The sequence below is a fragment of the Marmota marmota genome, unplaced genomic scaffold (genome assembly GCF_001458135.2).
Source record: "Marmota marmota marmota unplaced genomic scaffold, marMar, whole genome shotgun sequence".
Lineage (NCBI taxonomy): Eukaryota > Metazoa > Chordata > Mammalia > Rodentia > Sciuridae > Marmota > Marmota marmota.
Window position 1 is genome coordinate 713,700 of NW_025999963.1, and position 23,902 is coordinate 737,601.

Sequence of the window (23,902 nt, forward strand, 5' to 3'; positions counted from 1 at the left end):
TGGGAAAATCAGAGCAATAATATTGAACAGAGATGAACTAAAAAAATATGTGTTTCATAAAAGAGGTCACCAGAATATAAATATTAAATTTATTAACAAATAATTTGTAAGAAACCCACCTCTATGAGATTAATGCTATCATTATACTATAAGACAGTGAATTTTTTACGAAGTCTAGTTTCATTGAGTGTTTAAATATTTTATTATTGTTGGTGTTAAAGATAAACGTAGTTTGTACATTGACCTTTGCATTCCTCAAAATAGTAACTTCATGTGTGTCACACTTTAATCTTAATATCCCTATGGTTAGTGGGTGTTTAAAAGTTATTTTTAAATGACAAACATATCAGGATGAACATTAACTCTGAGAAAAGTGCAAACTCTAAAAAGGAAATTTTAGTGCCAATCATGAACAAAAAACCTGTATAACATTAGCTTCAAAAATTCTGACAATTGATGGCTGGAGAGTGTAGCTCAGCAGTAGAGCACAACCTCAGCATGTTTGAGGTTTGAAGCCCAATACCCAGAACCAAGAAAAGTAGAAAAAAAATCTGGCAATTGGAGCCAACCATTCCATAAATAAGTAGCCATCTTTAAAACAATAACACATGATATTTGTTCTTCTGTAATTTTGCAAGAATTTACATTTTTGTAGATATGAATAGTTGGGTGAATTTTGAAGAATATTGTTGAAAGTACATTTAGAAATCTTTGACTAATGGTGCACAGTGTTGGCATTAATACCTGTGATGAAGTTCAATAATATAAAATGATCAATGCATTATTTCAAAAATAAACATATTTAAATAAGTTTCACAAGAGTCATAGTTCATAGATCCTGTGTTGTACAATATTCAGCACATCCACAGTATTTTTACTTTCTGCTCTTTTGGAAGAAAATAAACCAAAGAATAAAATATAAAATATATTTTTTTCATGAATAGTTTTGGAGTGTAGCCTCATCAACATTTTTACTGTTGCCAAAATTACCTCAGACTACTGTTATCCAGTTTTCAAGAGAGTTAACACAAATAAAACAAAGAGATGGCAATTTCAGTAAGCACATACATACATTCTGATACCTACTCAAACACACTAGATACATATATCTATATATATTTCCACTTTAGGACAAAATGTCATCTTCCTGAAATTCATGTATTGACACTCTCATCCTAATCACTTCACAAAGTGACTATATTTAGAGACAGGTCTTTAAAGAGTTATTAAATTTAAATAAGGTCATTAGGATATTCCTTAATGTAATATGACTCCTGTCCATATGAGAAGAAGAAATTAGTTCATAGAGACATCAAAAGTCAAAACCTTGTTTGGACATAAAAAGTAGGTGACCATTCTGCAAACCACAGAGAAAGGGTGTCAGGAGAAAAGAAGCCTATGAACACCTTGATTTTGCACTTGTAGCCTCCAGAACTGTGAGAAAATTAATTTTTATTGCCTAAATACCCAACTTTGGGTATTTAACAAATTAATGCAGAGTTTAAGTGTGCATATTTTAGTTTTGAATCAGTAAGTATAACACATATATCTCCATGTGTAGTTACATAATTGTATAAATATATACACACATATAGCTATGTAATTATGCCAATTGTTTATTAGATTGAGGAGATATATATATATATATATATATATATATATATATATATATATATATATATATATATTCTCAACTCATTTTATATCTGGATATATAAAAATAAAGAGAAATGTGTAATAGAAGACTTAATTCTGTGTTCAAAATAAGGGGAAACACATGTTCACTTCTTAGAACATTTACTTGAAAAAATTTGTAATTGTAAGACATTTTTGTTTCTTTTTGAAATGCATTAAACTCGTTTTGAAAGCTAAATAAGCCTCTTGTCATCTTTACAGTTAAGGAGATGTTTTTTTCATGGATCTGAGAGTCACTTCTTTAAAATGCAAGGGGATTGAGCTGGGGGTGGGAGGAAGGACAGGAGAAGAAAGGAATGGTGGAATAAAATTGACTAAACTATCCTATGTGAATGTATGATTAAATCACAGGGAATTTCACTTTTATGTATATCTATAAAGCACTAATAAAAAAATCTATAAGTAAATAAAGACCTGTACAGTAGGGAAAAAGGAACAGAGAGAGGGAACAGGAAAGCCTGGGGATTAAATTAGAGCAAATTATATTCCTTGCTTGTATGATTATATCAAAATTAATCCCAATATTACGTGTGACTATAATATACAAATTAAAAAATGCAATGAATAAGAAAGATAGTGTCACCAGGCCTATTAACTGACAGCATTGTTACCACATTACCAATGATATTTAAGATGAAGTATTTATTGTACGTTAGTGGTACTACCATGTTCTCTCACTGAGGAGTGACCTTGATTATCTTGTCAACATGTAAGTAATAAGTTGCACCTGCTTGGTTACATAAAAAAAGTGATATTTCTTTTTGTTATTGCCATTTATTAATGTACTGTTTGTGATAAGAATCATATTTTGGTTTAATGTTTATTCAGTAAAATTGTTTTCTTTATCTTCACTACTTTCTTAGGCTTTGGGAGGATTCCGAAAAGATTGATTTTAATCATATTTTCCCAGTAAGTTCTAAATTATAATTACACATTTTCAGGAATATACATAATATAGCTATTATTTCATGGCACCATAAGTCATTAATTTAAAAAAATATATTTTTATTATTTTCAAGGAATTCTTTTTTTAAGATTGCAAATCTGGGCACTGCTGTTGCCCTTCCTTCAATCCACCTCATACCACTTCTCATCCATGATACTCTGTGGTTTTGCTCAGAATGACCACAACATGCCTAACTGCAGCATAGAGTCCCTGGAAGCAGTACCATACTAATCTCATCATTAAATTAACAAAGCATGGTACTGTACAAGTGGATGTTTTTCAAACTACTAATCACATTACCTTCTGAGAAAATAACCCAGGTCCAAAGCAGGAATAGGTAAATATCTGATAAACCACAAGTTTCTTCAATTACTTTGCAAATTATCTTGGGTTATCTTGTTAGGGATTAGAGAGTAATATGTACAATGGCAGATCCAAAAAAACTAAAAATATATATTTTGTCTATAATGCTAATTATGGGAAAATCATGTGTTATGAGTTAGATTGAACACCACAAAAGAAGAGAAAGGTTGTGATTTTAAAACCTTTACTACTATGTTTTTCCCCCCAACATCTTGAATGCAGTCATCAATTCTAAGTACAAATCCTAACCTGAAGAGGAATTTTTTTCTTTTTTGAAATTTTTTTAAATTTGTTTTAATTAGTTATACATGATAGTACAATGCACTTATAGACATTGATTATATTATACATAGATGGGATATAATTTCTCATTTTTCTGAGTATACATATTGTAGAATCATATTGGTAATACAGTCACATATATACATAAAGTAATAATGTTTAGATAGTAATCTTTCTTATCCCCACATCCCCTGCCTTCCCCTCCTTTCACTCCCTCTACCTAATATAAGGTAACACTATTCTTTTTTTCTTTTTGCCTTTATACATGTACTTTTTTTTTGCATTACAATTCTTAATACACAGCCCTACCCCACTATGAGTCAACCTCCTTGTATCTTATATCAGAGAAAACATTTGGCATTTGTTTTTTTGAGATTGGCTGAGTTCACTTAGCATTATCTTTTCCAATGCCATCCATTTACCTGCAAATGCCATGGCTTTGTTCTTTTTTAATGCTGAGTAAAATTCCATTGTGTATATATGCCACATTTTTTTTTATCCATGCAGAATCTCAACAAGGTCTCACCTTGATGGAATACAACATTAAAGAGGAATTTTGAACCAAGGGTTTTTGAATTTTGCTGGGTCTTTCCCTGGAGTTAGTGTATCCAAAATAGAAATGAAGGCTACAAAAAGGAGCAATGCTATCCTTTGAGGCAAATATAACTTGGTAATATTTATTCCTATAGTTCCAAGTGTCATCTATAAGCCTACAACTCCCAAATTAATAACAGTTACTATTTCTTGAATTCTCATTGCAATTTGAAATGAATTTTGAGAACCAAAAACTCAATATCTGTTTATAAAACTAAGTTGAAAACAATTTGAAAACTTTAAAATGCAAACCAAAAAATAAAGAATAAATAAAATGGTTAAATTTTATAATAAACATTAGTGGTATTAAACTGAGTGAACTAGGGGCTGGGGATGTGGCTCAAATGGTAGAGCACTTGTTTGGCATGCACGGGGCACTGTGTTAGATCCTCAGAACCACATAAAAATAAAAATAAAAAAATAAAGATGTTGTGTCCACTGAAAACTAAATAAAAAAATAAATAAATATTTAAAAATTCTCTCTCTCTGTCTCTCTCTCTCTCTCTCTAACAAAAAGAAAATAAAAAGAAAAAAAAACTAAATTGAGTGAACCAAATGTAGAGAATTTTTTTTTACTTTTTTTTTAGAATTCTCGCTATTCACTGAAATAATCATATTAAAAAACGTATCAACAACAACAGAGGAAAATAACAGGAAATTAAGAAATCAAAAAGGGATTATATTTTAAACATTCAAATTAGAAATAAAAGTTAAATTTTCTGTCTTCAGTTCCATAAACTTAATTTAGGTTCACAAAACTACTGGAATAATGTTTAATACTAAAAATCACTCAAGTTGGCTGGAGCCAATGAAATCATGCAAATGAGGAGATTTGCAGTAAAATCTAACAAGTGAAATCACATCAAAAGTAGTAATGACATTGCAGTCTTTAAAATTTGTTCAAGAGCTTAGAGTTACTAATATTTCCAAATTAAAAAAAAATGAACTTAAAGTAGAAGCTGATTTATGACTATGCACTTATTTGTGACTACTAATGCAAAACTGGAAAATTTAAGGGAAATTTATAGTGTAATAACTAAAAGAATATTTTGAAACAGATTTTATAAAAATGCTTAATGTTAATTTTTATAACTATACTAGCAATATTTTTAGCATTCTGTCATTGAATATACCTAAGCATTAAAAGATAATTTACAAGTGTGTGCATGTGTGTGTCTGTGAATGTATAGGAGATACGCTATTCAGATGTATTGTAGGTGTATTATATATTATAGACATTATGTATTACATTATTAAATATTATATGCATATGATATACAAATATATGATAGCTATAACATATTTGCACACCTTAAGATTTTATAATGAAAAGAATATTTATCATAGACCTATTTGATACAATGAAGAAGTTGATGTCAAGAATATTTTATGAACCCATAAGGCCTCTTGATAAATCTCAAGTCATTTAATGTACAATTTCAAAATCCAGGAATCCACTATTCAAGTTATTTTGTAAGGAAACAATCCCCAATGTTTTTCATAAAGATCTAGTTTTAGAAAATTAAAATATTTGATAATTATGCTTCCCAAGTACACTCACACTGAATAAAATTTCTTGTGTATACAAGCTAGAACAGAAGAATTTCCATTGCTGCTTTAACAGTCATCAACCATGTAGGTATGTCCTGTCTGATCTATAACAGTGAAGAGTTACTGAAGAACTCTGAGCTCTGTGGCAAAGGAATAGCAATGTCCATCATATCCTCTGTGTTGAGAATCAGGGAGACAGGGTGTACAGAAATCCAAGCACAGATAGCCACAGCAGATATTCCTACTTGAGGAGGTGGATTTATTGAAAAGAAAGGGTCTCTTAGAGTTCTGCAGAAAGTGCCAACTTCTGGTCTCTTGAACTAATGTCTATACCTTTATCCGGATATTTTATAAAATACTGAGATCCATATTTTGGATACTAAATGATGTCTTTCCTCAACACTCTTACTTAAGTGTCTTTTTCATATCAGGCACCTAATTGTTTTTACAGTAAAATACTAATAATTATTTATGCACCTGATTTTTTTTCTATTATTTTCCTTAAGAGAATAAAAAGAAAATTATCTGGAAGATTATTTCACTCTTGCTAATTATTATTTTCATTAAAAAAATAGAAATGCATGAAGAGAGAAAACTACAACACAAAATGTCTGCAACAGAACTTGTAGTATTTTTAGTTAATGTATTAAATTATTAATAAGATTTTTTTGATCAGGAAAAAAACACATTATAAACACTTTTGATTTAAATGCATAATAAAGATGCAACTCACAAAATGGCAGATTTGGAATCTCCAGAGGCTCATTTCCACATAGAAACAGCAGAACAAAACTTGAAATCAGATAAACTCAACCTATAAACAAAAGTCTACTGTATCTAAGTAAATGTTCAATTAAGAAAAGTCCATTCAAAGTGGTAAGCATTTGTCGTGCTTCTACTTGCTCTTATACCATCCCTTCAAAGAGCTGAGAGATCTGGGTCTGCAAGAGGTGAGACCATTGTTTCATATTTGGTCCATGAAATTAGACCAAGATATACCCCATGCTTTTACAAATATACCAAAATGAATTCTACTGTCATGTATAATTAAAAAGAACAAATAAAAATGAAAATAAATTAAAAAACAAAAAAGTTGAAATTATTTTAGATTGAGAGAAAAGGAAAGAAGATTCAAACTACTCCAATCAAAAAGAAATTTGGGACATTACTACTGATGTTTCAGAAAGGAAAAGATTTTCATGAGTACCATGAACCACTATATTCCAAAAAATTCTATAATCTATGAAAAAAATTCTCAAAAAAGTTGACCTATCAAAACTAAATTATGAAGAAATAAAAACCTTATATTATTGGTGAGGTAAGTTATCCAAAACCTCCCCCAAAAATGTATCCCTAGAAGAGATGAATTCTCTGGTATATTCTGCCACACATTTAAAAGGGAAATTATGACAGTGACAAAATATTCCAAAGAAATTGTAACTAGGAGACTGATACCTAATTTATCCCATGGAGCCAGCATTCTCCTGAAATAAAACTCAAAGTCATCACAGGCATTTTTTGGAGAGAGCAGGCTCAATTCCAGAACACCATAACCATAACGTAGTACTATCTCATTAATGCAAGTCACAAATTCTTTGGTGTCTCTATGCTTTGTAAATTGGCTTTACGGTATGTTATAGACTATTGAGTATGCAATTATGACTAAAAGCAATGTATATACCTTAATTAAAACTACTTTAATGCCAGCAATCTTAGTAATGATGTGAGGCTTCAGGGAATCTTAGGATTTTCCTGATGGAAGGACTCAGCTTGATCCTTACTGATCAGATGCATATGTTGCTGCAGGTTACTGTGAAAGTGGTATTTTCTTTAACTAAGAGAGTAGTGACGTTTCCGGCATCTACTGAATCTCTCTATCAGGAAAGATTTCCCTGTAGTATGTGATATTGTTTTATACATTTTACCCATAGTATAACTTTCCTGGAAATTGAAACCCATACTCTCAACTCTGTTTTTGCTTTATCAAGTAAGTTTATATATATCCTAAATCCCATAATGTTATTTCAACAATAGTCACATCATTATTTACCAGGATTCAACTCCATTTCAATAAGCTTCTCCCTCTGCCTCATACTAAAAAGCAGCTTCTTCTCTATTAAAATTTTATCAGGAGATTGCAACAGTTCACTCACATATACAGGTTATACTTCAAATCTTTTCCTCTTGTTAATATTACTATAGCATTAACTGCTTTCTCACTAAAGTCTTGAAACCCCTGAAAGTCATCACTGAGGGTTAGAATCAGTTTCTTCCAAACTCTGATAGTGCTGGTATTTTGATCAATTCCCACGAAGAATCAGTATTGTAGTTGTAGGGATTGTGGTTCTAGGGATTGAGCCCAGGGCCTCATGTGTGCTAAGCAAACGTTCAAACACTGAGCCATATTCCAAACCTATCAATATTCTTAATGACATTTATAATGTTGAATTCTTTCCAGAAAGTTTTCAATCTACCTTGCAGAGATTAATCATAGAGATCACTATTGATGGTAGCTATAGATTTAGAAATTACAGTTTCTCTAAAAATTAGACTTAAAAATAAAAACTCCTCCTTGATTCGTAGGCAACAGAATAGATTTATTGTTAGGAGACATAAAGATAATAGTAATTCCACTGTACTTCTCCATAAGAGCACTTATATGATCAGGTACATTGTCAATGAGACTTTGAATGCAATTTACTTTTTCTGAGTATAGTCCTCAATGTTGGGCCTAAATATTCAATAAATTATGTTGTAAACACACGTAACGTCATCCACACCCTGTTGTTCTATTTATGGAGCACAGGTAGAGTAGTATGATTCTAAAGGCATCTAGAATTTCTTGAATGGCAAATTAGCATTGATTTTCCCTTAACACCATCGGCTACTTTAGTCTCTGAAAAGGGGAAGAATTGGTCTTCGAAGCTTTGAAGCCAGGATTGACTTCTCTTCTCTATCTGTGCAAATCCTAGATGAAATCATCTTTCAGTACAAGCCAGTTTCATCTACACTAAAAATGTGCTATTTAGAGCAACCACTACCATCAACAACCTTAGTTAATAACTTTGGCAACTTCATATCACACTTGATGCATTGTCTTGCTCTTTTGTGTTATAAAGACAACTTGTTTCTTCAAACCTTACAAACCAGTCTCTCCTAGTCATGGAGAGCTTTGTCTCTTAGCCTTCAAAGAACTGAAGAGAATTAGGGCCTTACTTTGGATTAGGCTTTGGCTTTTGGCATTGTGGCTGGTTTGATCCCCTATTCTAACCAGAAAAAAAGTTTCTTATTATCAGCAAAAATCCTATTTGCCTATCATATTTGTGTTCGCTGGAGTAGCAGCACTTAGATTCCCTTCAAGAAATTTGTTTTTTGCCTTCACAAATTGACTGATGCAAGAAGCCTGGTTTTCTGTTTATCTTGGCTTTGAATGTTTCTCACTAAGCCTACTAATTTCCACTTTTTAAATTAAAGTGAAAGACATGTGACTCTTTCCTTTACTGGAACACTTATGGGGGTTATAGTGTTATAGATTGTCCTAAGTTCAATATTGTTGTGTCTCTGGGAATTGGGAAGCCCAAGGAAAGGGAGAGGGATGAACAGTCAGAACATATGCAAAACACTAAGCATTAAGTGAGATAGGTTGCTATGTGTCACTCCAAACCAATTATCATAGTAACACTAAATTCACTTGTCACAGATCACTATGAGAGAGATAATAATAATGACAAAATTTGAAATATTATGGGAATTGCCACAATGTAACACAGAGACATGAAGTGAGTATATGCTTTTGGTGAAACATTGTTATCACAAACCTCAGTTTATTAAAAAAAAAGTTAATAACTGCAAATCACAACAAAGTAAAGCACAATAACTTATGAACTTATACCTACATGAGAAAAGACAAATAAGTACCTATATTCTTTAGGAATATTAAGACAAAAATTCCTTTACTGTATGCATTTGTACCTATTGATAGATATATAGATGTATGTATATGTGTGTAGATACAAATATAGAACACCACAATATAAAAATAAAATGCAGACATGAAAGTTTAATGTTGGAACCTTTCTTCAGAACTGGAAAATTAATAAGAGATGCCACAAATGCAGGGAGTTAAAAATGACGAGAAAAATCTGATCCCCCAAAGTGAGTAACATAATTGCTAAACTATAACTACCTTCAAAATATTAGTTTTGCTTGACTTTTCAATAGGAAGGTTAGAATTTTTGAGTTACCAAGTAAGGCAAGGCACACTGTTGTGCTTCAGGCATCAAACTATATGTACTATACTAATAAAGTCTTTTCATCATATTTTGAATATGTGTGAAACTTTCATATTGCTAACTTCTACCTCATTAATGAATTTTTCTTTTAATGTCTTCAAACAGAGCTAGAATTATAGCATCATAGACATACAGATCTCATTATTTCATATTTTTGTTTCTGAATGTGCCATAATTTTATTCACCATATGTGATCTTTTGCACATGATTTCTTAGACTGCATCATAAAATAGTAAAGGTTAACTGTTGTAAACTGAAGAAAGGAAGACTTGGTGGGAATAATAAAAGGGAATTTGGCTCACTGAAGCTTGTCCCATTTAATATACCTTTTCCTCCCAGGACAGTATTGACTCTAATTGATTTTTAAAAGAATGTGTATCTTTACTTCAGTAACTTTGCCAGATGAGTACATGGAATATTTCCTAAGTATACCTGATCTCCAGCCTAAAAAAGCTGTAATTAATGTGATCATTACATTTATTCAACTCATTTATCATTTGTCTTATATGAAGAGTATTTACTTGGGAAAAGAGAAAAAATATAAATGTTTCTTAGGGAAAATTGACATTGTAAGTGGTTAGAAACAAGGACTTAACTGGTTTGTCTTTGTTGATAAGATTAAGCAGAAAGATTTTAAATATCTGTTTTAAATTTTTTATGTAAATACAGCTTTATGCTCAGATGCTACTTTGAAAAAAGAAGAAAAAAAAACACATGTAATCTGGAATTTCTTTTTAATCGAAGGAACCTATGTTGAGTACTAATTATGGATCATCAAGAAGACCCAGAAATTAGAGAAAAAGGATCTGTGGGGGGTGAAGTAAACAGAATAAAATTATTTTATGTGCATTTTTAATACATCATATCGAATACTGCTATTATGTATAACTAACATCTTCATAAACAAAACAGTAAAATTCAAAGAAAGAAGAAAGAAGTTAGGCTCTACCTAAGATGTTTCTAATACATAAATACTATGTAGTATAAAGATGGCTACTTGAATACCACACATAAGAGGGTAATTATCCTGTATTAGTTCCTTGGGATATATTTAAAATAGCATAACTTAACATATTCTGTTCCTATGTGTCAGCATGCACAAAGCTGATTTTCCTCTAGGAATGATAATTTTCTTTAAAATATTGGTAAGGTAATTCAATTATAAAAAAAAATATTTTCTCACTTTTTATTGCAAAAGTCATTTGTAAATTACTGGAAGAAAGAATGAAAACTTATAAAATTCAATTAAAAAGTCAGCACTGTTTTATTAAAAAAATCCTGTGAAGAATTACAAAATGATTTATAAATACTAACTGATAATACTCAAATTATTTATAAAAATATATCCTTATAACCATAAACACAGATATCCATGTAAAATAAGCAATAAAAGAAGATAGAATGTATAACTTTGTCATAGAATATAACCAAATAGATTTTTTTAAATCACAAATGATTCGCATACTCTGGTAAATTCCTAGGTACATAACCCAAAATTATTATTTCAAAATGTCCAACTTCAAAATTAAAAAAAGTCACTTAATATTTATTTTTCTGAAAGAATATATTCTGTAGTCATATTTGCCTTTTTTAGTTTAATAAATATGTAATAAAGATAAGCTATCATTTTATTACTAAATTTCATGACATAAGATAAAAATGTGTCTTTAATGAAGGCTGAATAAAATATATTTGTAATATTTCCCATTCTCTGTTTTCTAGTTGATTTGAGAATTTCAGATTTACTTCAGATGTTACCCTTTATTATCCTATCAATTGCCGCATAGAATGTAAATTGGTAGATTAGAAATCTAATTAGCTTAATCTGAACTTCAGATTCCATGATATTTTCAGTACACATATTGTAATAATCAAATGAGAACATTTAGCATATCTATCATCCTAAACATTTATCATTTATATGTGTTGAGAACATTCAAATCTCTATTTTCTAGCTATTTTGAAACATTAAATGTAATATTATTGCTGAGTGCAGTGGCTCAGGAGGCTGAGACAGGAGCATCTTGAGTTCAAAGCCAGCCTCAGCAATTTAGCAAGACCCTAAGCAACTCAGCCAGACCCTATCTCTAAATGAAATACAAAATAGGAATAGAGATGTGGCTCAGTGGTTGAGTCCCCCTGATTTCAATCTCCAGTACCGCTCCCCACAAAAGTGATATTATTAACCCTAGATACCTACTAGGCAATAGAATACTAGAATTCATTGGTTGATGAATATAAAATTAAAATTAAGTAGGAGAATTAACTTCTGGAATCCTAAGTTTAAAAAAAGACTTCCAATTTAATTGTCATATCATATGAAATAACGGCCCTTGTCTCAGTAATATATATGTATGTGTGTGTATGTGTGTGCACATGTGCTTCCATTATGTAAATTAAGTGATAAAATAGATAAAAATGTACAGTGTAATTTTTAAAACATTTTGCAATTTAATTATATCTAAAGTTAAATGTAATGTAGACCCATCTATGATCTACGAGTTTATTTCGTACATACTTCATAGAGCAAAGGCCACAAGTGAACCTATTCACATACTCTTATCTCCAGCACCAATATGTTTAAGTGATTTTCATGTAACTATAAACTTGGCTGTCTTTTTAATAATAAAATTTTGATGGGGTATTTAAATTCAACTAATTCACTCATTCATTTAACAGTCATTGATCTAGTTCTGGTCACTGGCTTGAACAAGTAGTATTACAAAAACAAATCAAAATTCTTTCATACTTAGAGGCCCTCATAGTGATAGAGGACACAGGGACTTAGAACAGATAAACATGCATGCAAAAGTGCCATGTCAAGAGGAAATCAAAAGAAGCAACTCATCTGAAACAGATATTACAGAGAAATTTAGCAGGAATTTTAAACAGTATGAGTACAGGATGATCCCAGTCAAAATAAGTTTGTGAAAAGCATTGTTATGCTTTAGGAATACACAATATTTCACTGTAGTTAGGCCTGGATATACTGAGAACAACATTAAGAAGGAACCTTAGGAAAGGAATCTCATACTGACTTGTGATGAGCCTTTGCTGAAATACCAGCATACCTACTCAATTACAGGTTTTAAACATCATTTGGTAGGATGGACATCTATAGTAAACCCCAATTGGATTTTTATGTTAATTAAGGATCATTCTATGAGTGGTTATCCACAGTACTGCCATATTAAAAATACTCCAATATAATATAATTATATCCTCTATATTCTGAAGATGGATGAACACCACCTCCTTCCAAAGTCACAGAATAAATACTTGCCTTGTTTCCCTGAATTGCCTTTTGGATCATGATCTGTTTTCAAGATGGATATTCTATTCTGAGATCACATGTAATTAAATTATTTGTAATGGTCTTTTATGTGATACCAGTGTATGTGTACATGTATGCATAAAGCAATCATTCATACCATAAATGTATCTATATCTGCATAAACACATTCAAAAATTACGATAACAAAATGCACTGTAAACATCTTCATGTAAGCTGTAATAATGCATAACTATTTTGGCAAATGTAGGATATTGTAACTTAGCACCACTTGACTGTTTTGAATGGTTAACTTTGATGCCAGCAGAAATTCACATTTTTCATCTGATATCCATTATATAGCAGGTTCAGGATTGAGAGATTTCGATAGTCTTAACTTTTGACTAGAGATAACACCATAGGAAAATCAAGAGCTACAAAAGCAAAATATCCCCACATAAGACAACAAAGCACTATATATTCAGGGATTTCATTTTGTTTTACATAAATGCATAGTAAAATATTCAAATCCTAGGAAAAAGGTACCTACTCTGTGGAAACCGTGGTGGGTTGTCATTGACATCTGTCAAGGTGATGTTGACTGTAGTAGATCCAGAAAGCCCTCCAACTTGTCCAGCCATGTCTTTGGCTTGAATGACCACTGAGTAGTGTTCTCTGGCTTCTCTGTCCATATTATGTAAGGCCGTTCTAATAACTCCTGTAATACATGCATTTTAAACAATAATCAGTGTGTGTTTTACATAAATGAAAGGCTACTCAGATATATTTTTATGTTTTAAGAAATGTTTTCTTTTGTTAGACATAATATTAAAATTTATTTTAACATAATTATAAAGCATAGGATCACTTTGCTCTAATTCAGTCCCCATTATTCTCCCTTTCCCCCTCTTCTCCCTTCCTCTGTTCCCTTTCCTCTACTGATCTAAGAAATGGTTTTTAAATAGCATATTTTTAAAAGAAATCCACACTTCTGCAATTTAACAATGCACTAAAACTGATTTATGGAGTCATTTATCTGCAACCACTTATCCCTAACCATTTTTTTTTTTGTGACTAATTAAGATATCCATCAGTCCACATTTCCTGGGGTTGATGGCCCCTTGAGGTCAGTCCTCTGCCCTGATTCCTTCTGCTAGTGGGCTAAGCATTTCACAATTGTTCCTCTCAGAAGTCTCAGTTAAGAGGTATTATTGATTTAAGCAGTGGTTAATTTTCTTCCTTACTGAACAATTTACATGGCTTGCTCATAGGGTCATCAAAGTTTGATGAAGGAAACATTGCAGGAGTGTTGACATTTGAACAAAGAAGCATTTTAACTTATATTGAGAAAAAATATATTTCCCCAGAAAACATATTTATCAAGAATAAGATATGTATTTTAGCCAAATAAAGTTACGATATTGAGTCTAAAAATAAAGTAAAAGTCACATTTTTAATTTTATATTGCTAGGGAGACATTTAATGCATTTCTTCATGATGGATACTTGGATTGAATGAAGGCATAAAAAATATATATCCATTTTTTATAATGTTTATACATATAAACACCTTTTGTATCCTCCAGAAATCAATAGCCCTTTCAGTAGTCTTAAATTTAAAAAACAAAACCACATTTTACAGAAGACCAAGTTAACTGAGAGCCTATTGTTTAAAAAAATTTTAAAAAAATCACCTAGATGATATATATTATAAATATGTATATTTATGTCTATACAAAAAGAACTTCTCTTGAACTCACATTTAGCTAGTTATTGCTACAATTTGTTGGAAGTTGCCAATTGAAACTTTTAACTGTAAAGTTTACCAAACATTTGTACATACAATTTCTTGAAATGACAGAGAAAATGACGTTGTATATTCAGGAAAAAAAAAAAGTCCTAGGATTGGAAAAGATGTATCACTTTATAAAAAATACTCCCCTTTTTACTGGTGCATTATAATTATTCTTCTCTATTCTACTTTCCATTCGGTTTTTAGAAGAGCCTGTCCTTTTAATTAAATTTATTTTTTTCTAGTTGGGCATGGTGGTGCACTCAGCAACTCAGGAAGCTAAGGCAGGAGAATTACAAGTTCACAGCCAGCCTCAGCAACTTAAGGAGGCCCTAAGCATTTTAGGGAGTCCATGTCTCAAAATAAAATATATAACAAAGGACTTAGGATGGGGATGTGGCACAGTGGTTAAGACCCCCTGGGTTCAATTCATGGTACCAAAAACAAAACATTTATTTTTTCTTTCTAGCTTCCACATATGAGAGAAAATATATGGGACTGTAGACCACATCTCTTTTCTTCTTGTTGTTGCTGTTGTTGTTGTTGTTCTTCTTCTTCTTTTTTCTGAATGAATTTTCTGTGTAATAACTTTGAGAGGAGAGCCTCTGGCATGAAAAATGATTCCAGGACTTTCAAGCCTTGTGAACATGTAACTGAGAAAGTATAGGAAAACCCCCTGAAGCTAAATAAAAATGAAAATTATTCTTATCACAATAAATTTTAATAATATGATAATAAATGATTCATCTAATTCATGCATATGAAAAGCCTCAAGCTTCTTTATTAAAAAGAACAATGTTGTATCACATATGATAATTGCATAAGTAGTCACTGAATTGATGCAGGAATACATTAGCAAAGGATTTTTGAAAATGTTTTAGAGAAAGGATATATATTTTTTAGTATTTGAGAAAAAAATAAAGATGACTTTTTGGAGAAGAATAAATTATAAATGGAAATTTACTCAGATGGGAAGGAGTGTGAGGATGTTGTCAAGGATGATCTTCTACTGCATAATCAGTAAAATAAGGCTTTCAAGCTCTATATATCTAAAGATAAAACCCATCACCCATCCTTGCAGAGTAACTTTATAGATATCTCTTTAATGTGTAATTTGAATATTGGTCATTTAAGAGGACCAGAAAAGGAAAACCAGGGAGATGCCCTGTTGTATCCTATGAACCTTCATCATTTCAGTAGGGTGCTTTTATTTTTTATAGGGCAGACACTTACTTGTCAGTGTAAAGGAAAGGAAATAAGCTGACAAATGCTTTGCAGTAGCCAGTATGTCTGAATCATCAAAATCCACATTGACCTGGAGATGGCCTTGTTGCATGAGCTTAGCCAGGACCCCTAGAGTCCTGTTGGTAACTGGGAGTGCCACAGTCAACTTTCCATAGAAACACAGTCCAGGGCAGGCTATTCTCATCTAACCTGAAGCCCAGGTATATGAAAGCAGATGGCCTGGAGCATAAACAGTGCACAGTCATTTTTTTTTAAATAGAATTTTAGTTTGACTCACAGCAAAATTGAAAAGTACGGAGACTCCCATTTTCTCCCTCCCCTTTTCACACACAGCCTTGCACACTATAGACATCTCCCCCCAAGTTGGTACCTTTGTTACAACTGATGAAGTTACTTCAGCACATCATTATCACTTGAAGTTGGATTGCACATTTAGTCTCATTTTTGGTGTTGTGCATTCTATGAATTCTAATAATAATAAAAAATACCTGTGTCCACATTATATTATCACATAGAATAGTTAAAATACTATGTAAATTGTCTTTCTCAACTTATTCAATCCTTATTTCTACCAATCTCTAGAAAAAAAATATTTTTATAGTCTTGACAGTTTTGCCTTTTCCAGAATGATATATAATTGAAATATGCAGGAGTTACTCATTCAGATGTCTTATTTCATTTAAAAATATCCACTTAAACTTCTCCCTATCATTCTATAGCTTGATAGTTCAGATCATTCTTTTTAGTGGTGACTAATATCCCATACATGGATGCACTGCCAGTTATGTACATATTGATTTACTGAAGAATATATTGATTGCTGCTATATTTCAGAATTATAATTAAAATTGTACTAAAATTCCATGCAGAGATTTTTGTGTGAATATCAGGTTTCAACTCATTTCAGTATATGCCAGGATGTGAATGTCAAATAACATGGTATGAGTAGAGTTAGTTTTGTTAGAAACTCTCAAACTGTCTTCTACTGTGGTTGTATAGTATTCTTTACCACCAATGATGACTATCTTGTTGCTCAATAACCTAGCCAACACTTGTTGTTTTAAGGGCTCTTGATTTCAATTAATTAAATAGGTGCATAGTGGTGTCTGATTAATTAAAGTATTGACTTTCATCTCCCTAATAATATATGATGTTGAATATCTTCATATATTAATTTGCCATCTATATACCTTATTTCATAAAGTGTCTGGTTTGGTCTTTGGACCACTTAAAAATATATTTTTCCACTTTTTTATTGCTTTTGAATTTTAAATTTGCTTTAACTTATGTATTGTGATATATATGAAGCAGTCTTCATTATTCATAGTTCTCTGGAGAATCAGAATCCATAATTTGCCAGATAGATAGATAGATAGATAAAAAGCAAATCATGAAGATAAATTTTCTCAGATAATGGTGAAGGTTGAAAAATTCTATAGTTATTATCCTCAAGCTTTTTTTTAATTTTAATTTCATACCAGTGATTGAACTCAGAGGCTCTTAACCATGGAATCACATCCTCAGCCCTTTATTATTTTTTATTTTGAGACAGAATCTTTCTAAGTTACTGAGGCTGGCTGAAGCTGGCTTTGAGCTTGCAATCCTTCTGCCTCAGCCTCTGGATCCACTGGTATTACAGGCATGTCCCACCATACCTGGATACCAGTCCATATTTGAATGTCAAAATCAAGAGTGTTGATGATAGAAAGTCTAGTTCAACTGCAGAAGAACAAAGACCCAGCTTTGTTCTGGCATCTGAAGGGGCATATTCTCCCTTGCTTTATATTTTATTACTTTCAGGGTCCTAATAAATTAAATGATGCTCACCTATACTGGGAATGGACCTCTGCTTTACTGATCCTTACAATTAAAATATGAATATGTAGCAATATTCTCGCAGAGACACCCAGGAATAATTTTTAACCATATATGTGGGCTGTCCGTGGCCGAGTGAAGTTGGCACATAAAATCAACCATTTCACTTTTTTTTTTTAAGGTTTGCTCTTTGCAAATATTTTCTCCAGTGTCTGACTTAACTTCTTTTTCTCTTGACAATATCTTGAAAAAAAATAGACTTTGAAAAAATTAATGAAGTACAACATGTCCACTATTTCTTTCATAGATAATTCATTGGTTGTTTTATCTAAAATATACCCACCATAGCCAAGTCACTTGGGCTTTTTCCCATATTATTTCCTAGGGATTTCTTTAATTTTACATTTAAGATTACATTTCATTTTGAGTTAATTTTTATGAAGTGTATAAGGACTAATTTCATATTTTTTTGGCATATAGATGAGTAGTTCATATTATCGTTTTCATTAAAGAATGGATTAGCCATGTTAAGAAAAACTCTGTTTTCTCTCTATCTTAGCTTCATTTCCTTGTGAAAATCTGTTAATTGTATCTTCTGATTTTGTAAGGCTCTCTAGTCTGTTCCGTGGAACTCTTTGTCTATTTTTTCATTATATCACACTATTTTGATTAGCATAGGATTAGAGTAAACATGAACTTAGATAGAGTGAGTATCTTGACCTATTCTTCTTCAATACTGTGCTGGATTTTCTGGGTCTTAGTCATTCTAAATATGAATTAGAACCATGTCAGTAATATCTGAAAAAATAACATTTGGGTTTTGATTGATATTATACTGAATCTGTAGATCAAGTTGGGAATAATTTGACAATATTGACATTTTGACAATATTGAGTCTTTCAACCCCTGAATGTGTAACTTTTCCCCATTAGTATTTTTAAAAATTTTTTCATCAATTTTGTAGTATGTGTGTGTGTGTATATATATATATATATATATATATATATATATATATATATATATTTTTTTTTTTTCCACCATAGCAAAATCACATAATACACACACATACACACACACACAACATTTTTTTTAGACTTATAACTGGCTAATACTCAAAGCATATTGTTCTCAAGTTCAATCTCCATTTATTAACTGATGCTGTATAGCAAAGTGATTGACTTTTGTATATTAAGCTTGTATTCCATTAACTTACTGAAATATCTTATTGGTTCCAGGATGCTATGGTTTAAACATTAGGTGTCCCCCAAAAGCTCTTGTGTGATACAATGAAAGAAAATTTTCAGATAAAAATATTGGATTATAAGAGATTTAGCCAAATTAGTGCATTAACTCCTGATGGGGATTAACTGAGTGACAACTGTAAGCAGGTTGGGTGTGGCTTGAGGAGGTGGGGTTTGGAGGTGTGCTTTTGCAGTTTATATTTTGTCCCTGGTAAGTGGAGCTTTCTCTGCTCAGCTGTCCAGGCACTCTGAGGCTGCTGCAGCCAGGGTTACAGTTGGCTTGGCTACTGCTCGAGAAGGCAACAAACCTTTGCATAAACTATGTGGTCCTGATTCTACAGGATGCTGGAGTTAAGGAGTTATGGAGGCTTCCACTCATATTTCAAAGGAAGACCTTGGAGGCCATCAAAGTGCAGCAGGGTCAGAGTCCTGTGGGCACCCACTGAAAGGGCAATGCATGAAGATGTGAGGACGAAGTTGAAGCTGCAGTGAGACCTCCAAGATTAAGAAATGCCAGTACTATAGAACATCTGCCAAGGAAACCTGCAGAAATTGATCAGATAAAAACTGATACAGGCCATTTGGACCGCAATGATCAAGGTCACTGGGAAGAGCTACACAAATCCTTTGAGGAGAACATCAGGATACCATGTGCCCCAGATGCTGGACTTGGAGCTACAGGACTTGTTTGCTAGGATTTATTTCAGTTTGCTTTGGTCCTATACTTTCTTTACATGCCTCTATTTCTCCTTTTGGAATGGAAATGTTTACTCTATTCCTTTATGTATTGAAAATATGTAACTTGCTTTTGATTTTTACAGGGGTTCTTATTGATACTTTGCCTTGAGTCTCAGAAGAGACTTTGTTTTTGAACTTTTGGTAATGCTGAAATTGTTAAGACTATGAAGACTTTTAAAAAAGGACAAAAAGGACTAAATGCATTGTGATAACCTAGAAGTACCCACAGGGAGGTAGAATGTGGCTGGAGGTTGTGGCTTACTTGGGGGATGTGCCATTGAGGTATAAATTTTGTCCTTGATGAGAGGGGTTGTCTCTCTCTTCTACTTTCTGGTGCCATGTCCTGAGCTGTTTTCCTCTGCCACACTCTTCCACTATATTCTGCCTCATTTTGTGTTCCCTGGAATGGAACTGGTTGTCTATGGACTGAGACTTCTGAAATCACGTGCTCCTAAATAAACTTTATTTCCTCTAATTACTCTTGTCAGGTCTTTTAGTCACATCAGAAAAAAAAAACTGATTAAAACACAGGAACATATGTTTTGTTCACTCATTTAGATTTTAATATAGAAAAGAAAAATGAAAAGTATATATTTTTTCCCTTCAAAGGAGTAGGGATAGGGAGAGGATACATCTTTGCTCGCTCTTTCTTTCTTTCTTTCTTTCTTTCTTTCTTTCTTTCTTTCTTTCTAGTTTGTTCTTGTTAGCTATACAAGACAGTAGAATGAATTTTGACAATTACATAAATGGAGCATAACTTCTCGTTATTCTAGTTGACCATGATATAGAATCTCACTGGTCATGTAACCATATATATTCATAGGGTAATAATGTGCAATTAATTCTGCTATGCTTCCTACTCCACACCTGACTCCTCCTTTCACTCCCCTATGCCTAATCCAAAGTATTTCTATAGTAATAGTGAACCTTTTCCCCAAAATCTTCACCAACATTTATTGTTACTTGTTTTCTTGATAATTGCCATTCTGACTTTTCCTCTCTTCACTCCTGTTAAGTGAATGATTTTCCTGTTATATATGAATAATCCTTTCTCTACATGGGAAAGTATTTCCATAGATATTTAATCATTAAATCAAAAATAACTCACAAATGTTTCATTCTCAATGCTTATAGCAACAGCTGCTTTTATTTTTTACAGAATAAAATATATATTTTGAATAAATGCACATATAAATTCACTTCCCCTCACCCTCATTTTGTTATTTGTTTCCTGCCGTCTTTTATTTAGGAAACTACATTTCATGGTAATAAAAATTTTATAGATAATTTTTTCCAAATATAAAAGGGGTTAAATGTACAGATACCTGTGAAATATTGCCTTATGCACTGGTTTTATTAGTACATGTGCACATTAACACTATCCTGTTGTAACTGTTGGAATGCTCCTTTTATTCTAAATACTGTACTGGTTTAGATGATCAATTATTGAGGTGCCCTAGGTACTATTGTATCTGTGTTAGTTTTTAAACCTGACACTGCTTAAACATTTCTTTGAGATTTCATCAAGGGAAAGATTGACCATATGTGTTCTCTAGAAATTCTAATTTATTAAATTGCAGTGGGGCAGACACACAAAAATTTCACATTGATTTTGGTATGTGTCCATGTGGGTTGCCTGAACAAAATACACTGAATGGCTTAAAGAAAAGAAATTTACTTTTCATTGGTAAGGATTCTAAGAAGCTCCGAGGTCAAGGTGCCAGGTGATTTGGCTCCTGTGAGGGCCATCTTCCAGTTTTCCAGATGACTATTTTCTCACAATGTCCTATGCAGCCTTCCCAGTGTATTAGCTTTGGAGTGTAGAAGTGACCCTTTCTGTCTTCTTGTAAGGACAGTATTCCCAACATGTAGGCTCCACCCACATAACCTAATCTAACATTGATAACCTCTTTTGGGAGTTATGACTTCAATATATGAATCTGGGAGCATACAAACATTCAGTGTAATTCCAGTGCTTTGGGGTCAGTAACATGCTTTGAAAAGAGGCAATTGGAAAGGCAATTTTTTTTTCACATGACAGGTTATACATTTTTTTCACACTTTATCTTCATCTAATAAATGAATCTGTGTATGATTATATTACACACATCTATAACACAAAATGATAATATAATTTTCCATGACTGTGATTTCTAAACCTATGTACAATATGAAGATAAAATAAACTTACATAGTCCAAGAAAGAAATGATGTTTGCTTAATTGGTTTGCTATTTCTGGCATGTGTCCATGTATCCATTATGTCCAGCAACTGCAATATTACTTTTTATTGATAAAATAAATGTAATATGTTGCCTTCTCAGTTAGTGTTTTATTTAGTTGTTTTTGCATTGCTGGAGACTGAATCCATTGTCTTTTCCATGTGAAGCAAATGCTTTATAACTGTCCTAAACATTAACTTCTTCATTTAGTAAATTTTTAAAGAAAAAGAAATACATAGGGGTAAAATTAATTATAAATCATTGTATTGTTCATTTGTTCAAAAAAGGAAATTTATCCTGTTTGTAATGCATCCTAGATGAATGTTTTATGGATATATTTTACTAGAAATATGTACTTCAAATACTTTAATGGAAATTGCTGCCTGTTATTCTCCTGTAATCCTTGGAAGAATCAAAAGAATGTGATTGCTTGTGTTACCATTTTGTTTTGTTTCTCATTATGATCTTAATAAATGGTTAAAGGCTTCTCACTCCCTGAAAATCACCATCTGACTATTTCTTCCCAGTAACCTTGATATGTAGGGTTTGTAACTAGGAACTCAGCTAAATACAACTTCTTAACAATGAAAATCCATCTGTGCTTATAAACACTATTTCTTGAGCCTCACAAATTGGCCTACCATATGTCTATGTGCCTGACTAATGATATTTGTATAGCAGTATACTCTCCAAAATGTTTGATTTTATTTTACCCAATAAATAAGAACACAATATGAAAATATTTTACAAATTTGCTTCATTAATTAATATTACAGAAAATTGCAGAAGAAAAGTTTAATAGGCTAGAACAAACAAATAAACAATACATTCAAATTCTCACAGAATCTTCTGAGGTACACACATTCATTTACCAGAGGAACTGGTAAGTTTCTTTTCATACCTAAACAACATGTTTACTCCTTTGTTCCGCTACTTATTTTTCTGCTTAATTTGCTAAGTTGCTCATTTATTCATGTAATATCTAGTACGTTATACAAAATATGTTAGAATTTCAGTGTTTCTCTGAAAGGAAACATGGGCCAAGTAATTATAAACCATAAGGAGTTTTATTAAAATGAATTTAAAATTACCTAACTTACAGGATACAAAATCAATGTTCGAAAGTCAGTAATGCTACATGCCAATATCAAATTGTGTGAAATATAAATAAAAGAATAAATCCCATTTACAATAATTACAAATATAAAATTTATAGAAATAAAATAGTTGGAAGATCTGTATAATTAGTATTAAATACTGATGGAAAAATTGAAGAGGACATACACCCACAAAGAAAGAAATTCCATATTCATGAACTGTAAGAATCAATATTATTTAAGTGTCCACAATACCTAAAGTAATTTACAGATTCAGTACAATAGCTATCAAAATACCAATGCCATTCTTCACAATTATAAATAAAGCAGTTTATAATGAACCGAAAGGAAAAAAAAATGAATAGACAAAGCCATATTGAGCAACAGGAATAAAATAGGAAGCATTATACAAACTGACTTCAAAACATACCACAAAGCTGTTATAAACAAAACAGCCTGGTACTGGCAAAAATATCAGAACCATAGACAATTGAAACAGAAAAGGGGAGCCAAGGAGAAAAGCCCCAAATCTGCACCCAATTGATTTTCAGCAAAGTTGGTAGGAGCACACATTAGAGAAAGGCCAGGCTATTCAATAAATGGTGTTGGGAACTGGGTGTCTGCAAGCAAAAGGATGATATAGACCAGTATCCTTCATCAGTTAGAAAAAAAAATTAACTAAAAAAGAGAGTTGGGCGTCTAGTTCAGTGGTAGAGCATTGCCTAACTTGCACAAATCCCAGGGTGTAATCTCCAGAATT

The 23,902-nt window shown here is 32.0% G+C and overlaps 1 protein-coding gene across 5 annotated transcripts in view; it reads right to left on the reverse strand.

The window, feature by feature from the left end:
• The window catches only part of Cdh18 (cadherin 18), a 672,909-nt gene that overhangs the window by 106,595 nt on the left and 542,412 nt on the right, over window positions 1–23,902 (reverse strand). For all 5 annotated transcript variants that reach the window (XM_048803133.1, XM_048803131.1, XM_048803132.1 and 2 more), the window contains one exon: window positions 13,545–13,712. In XM_048803133.1, the coding sequence (XP_048659090.1) occupies window positions 13,545–13,712 (168 nt within the window). The remainder of the gene's footprint in view (window positions 1–13,544; window positions 13,713–23,902) is intronic.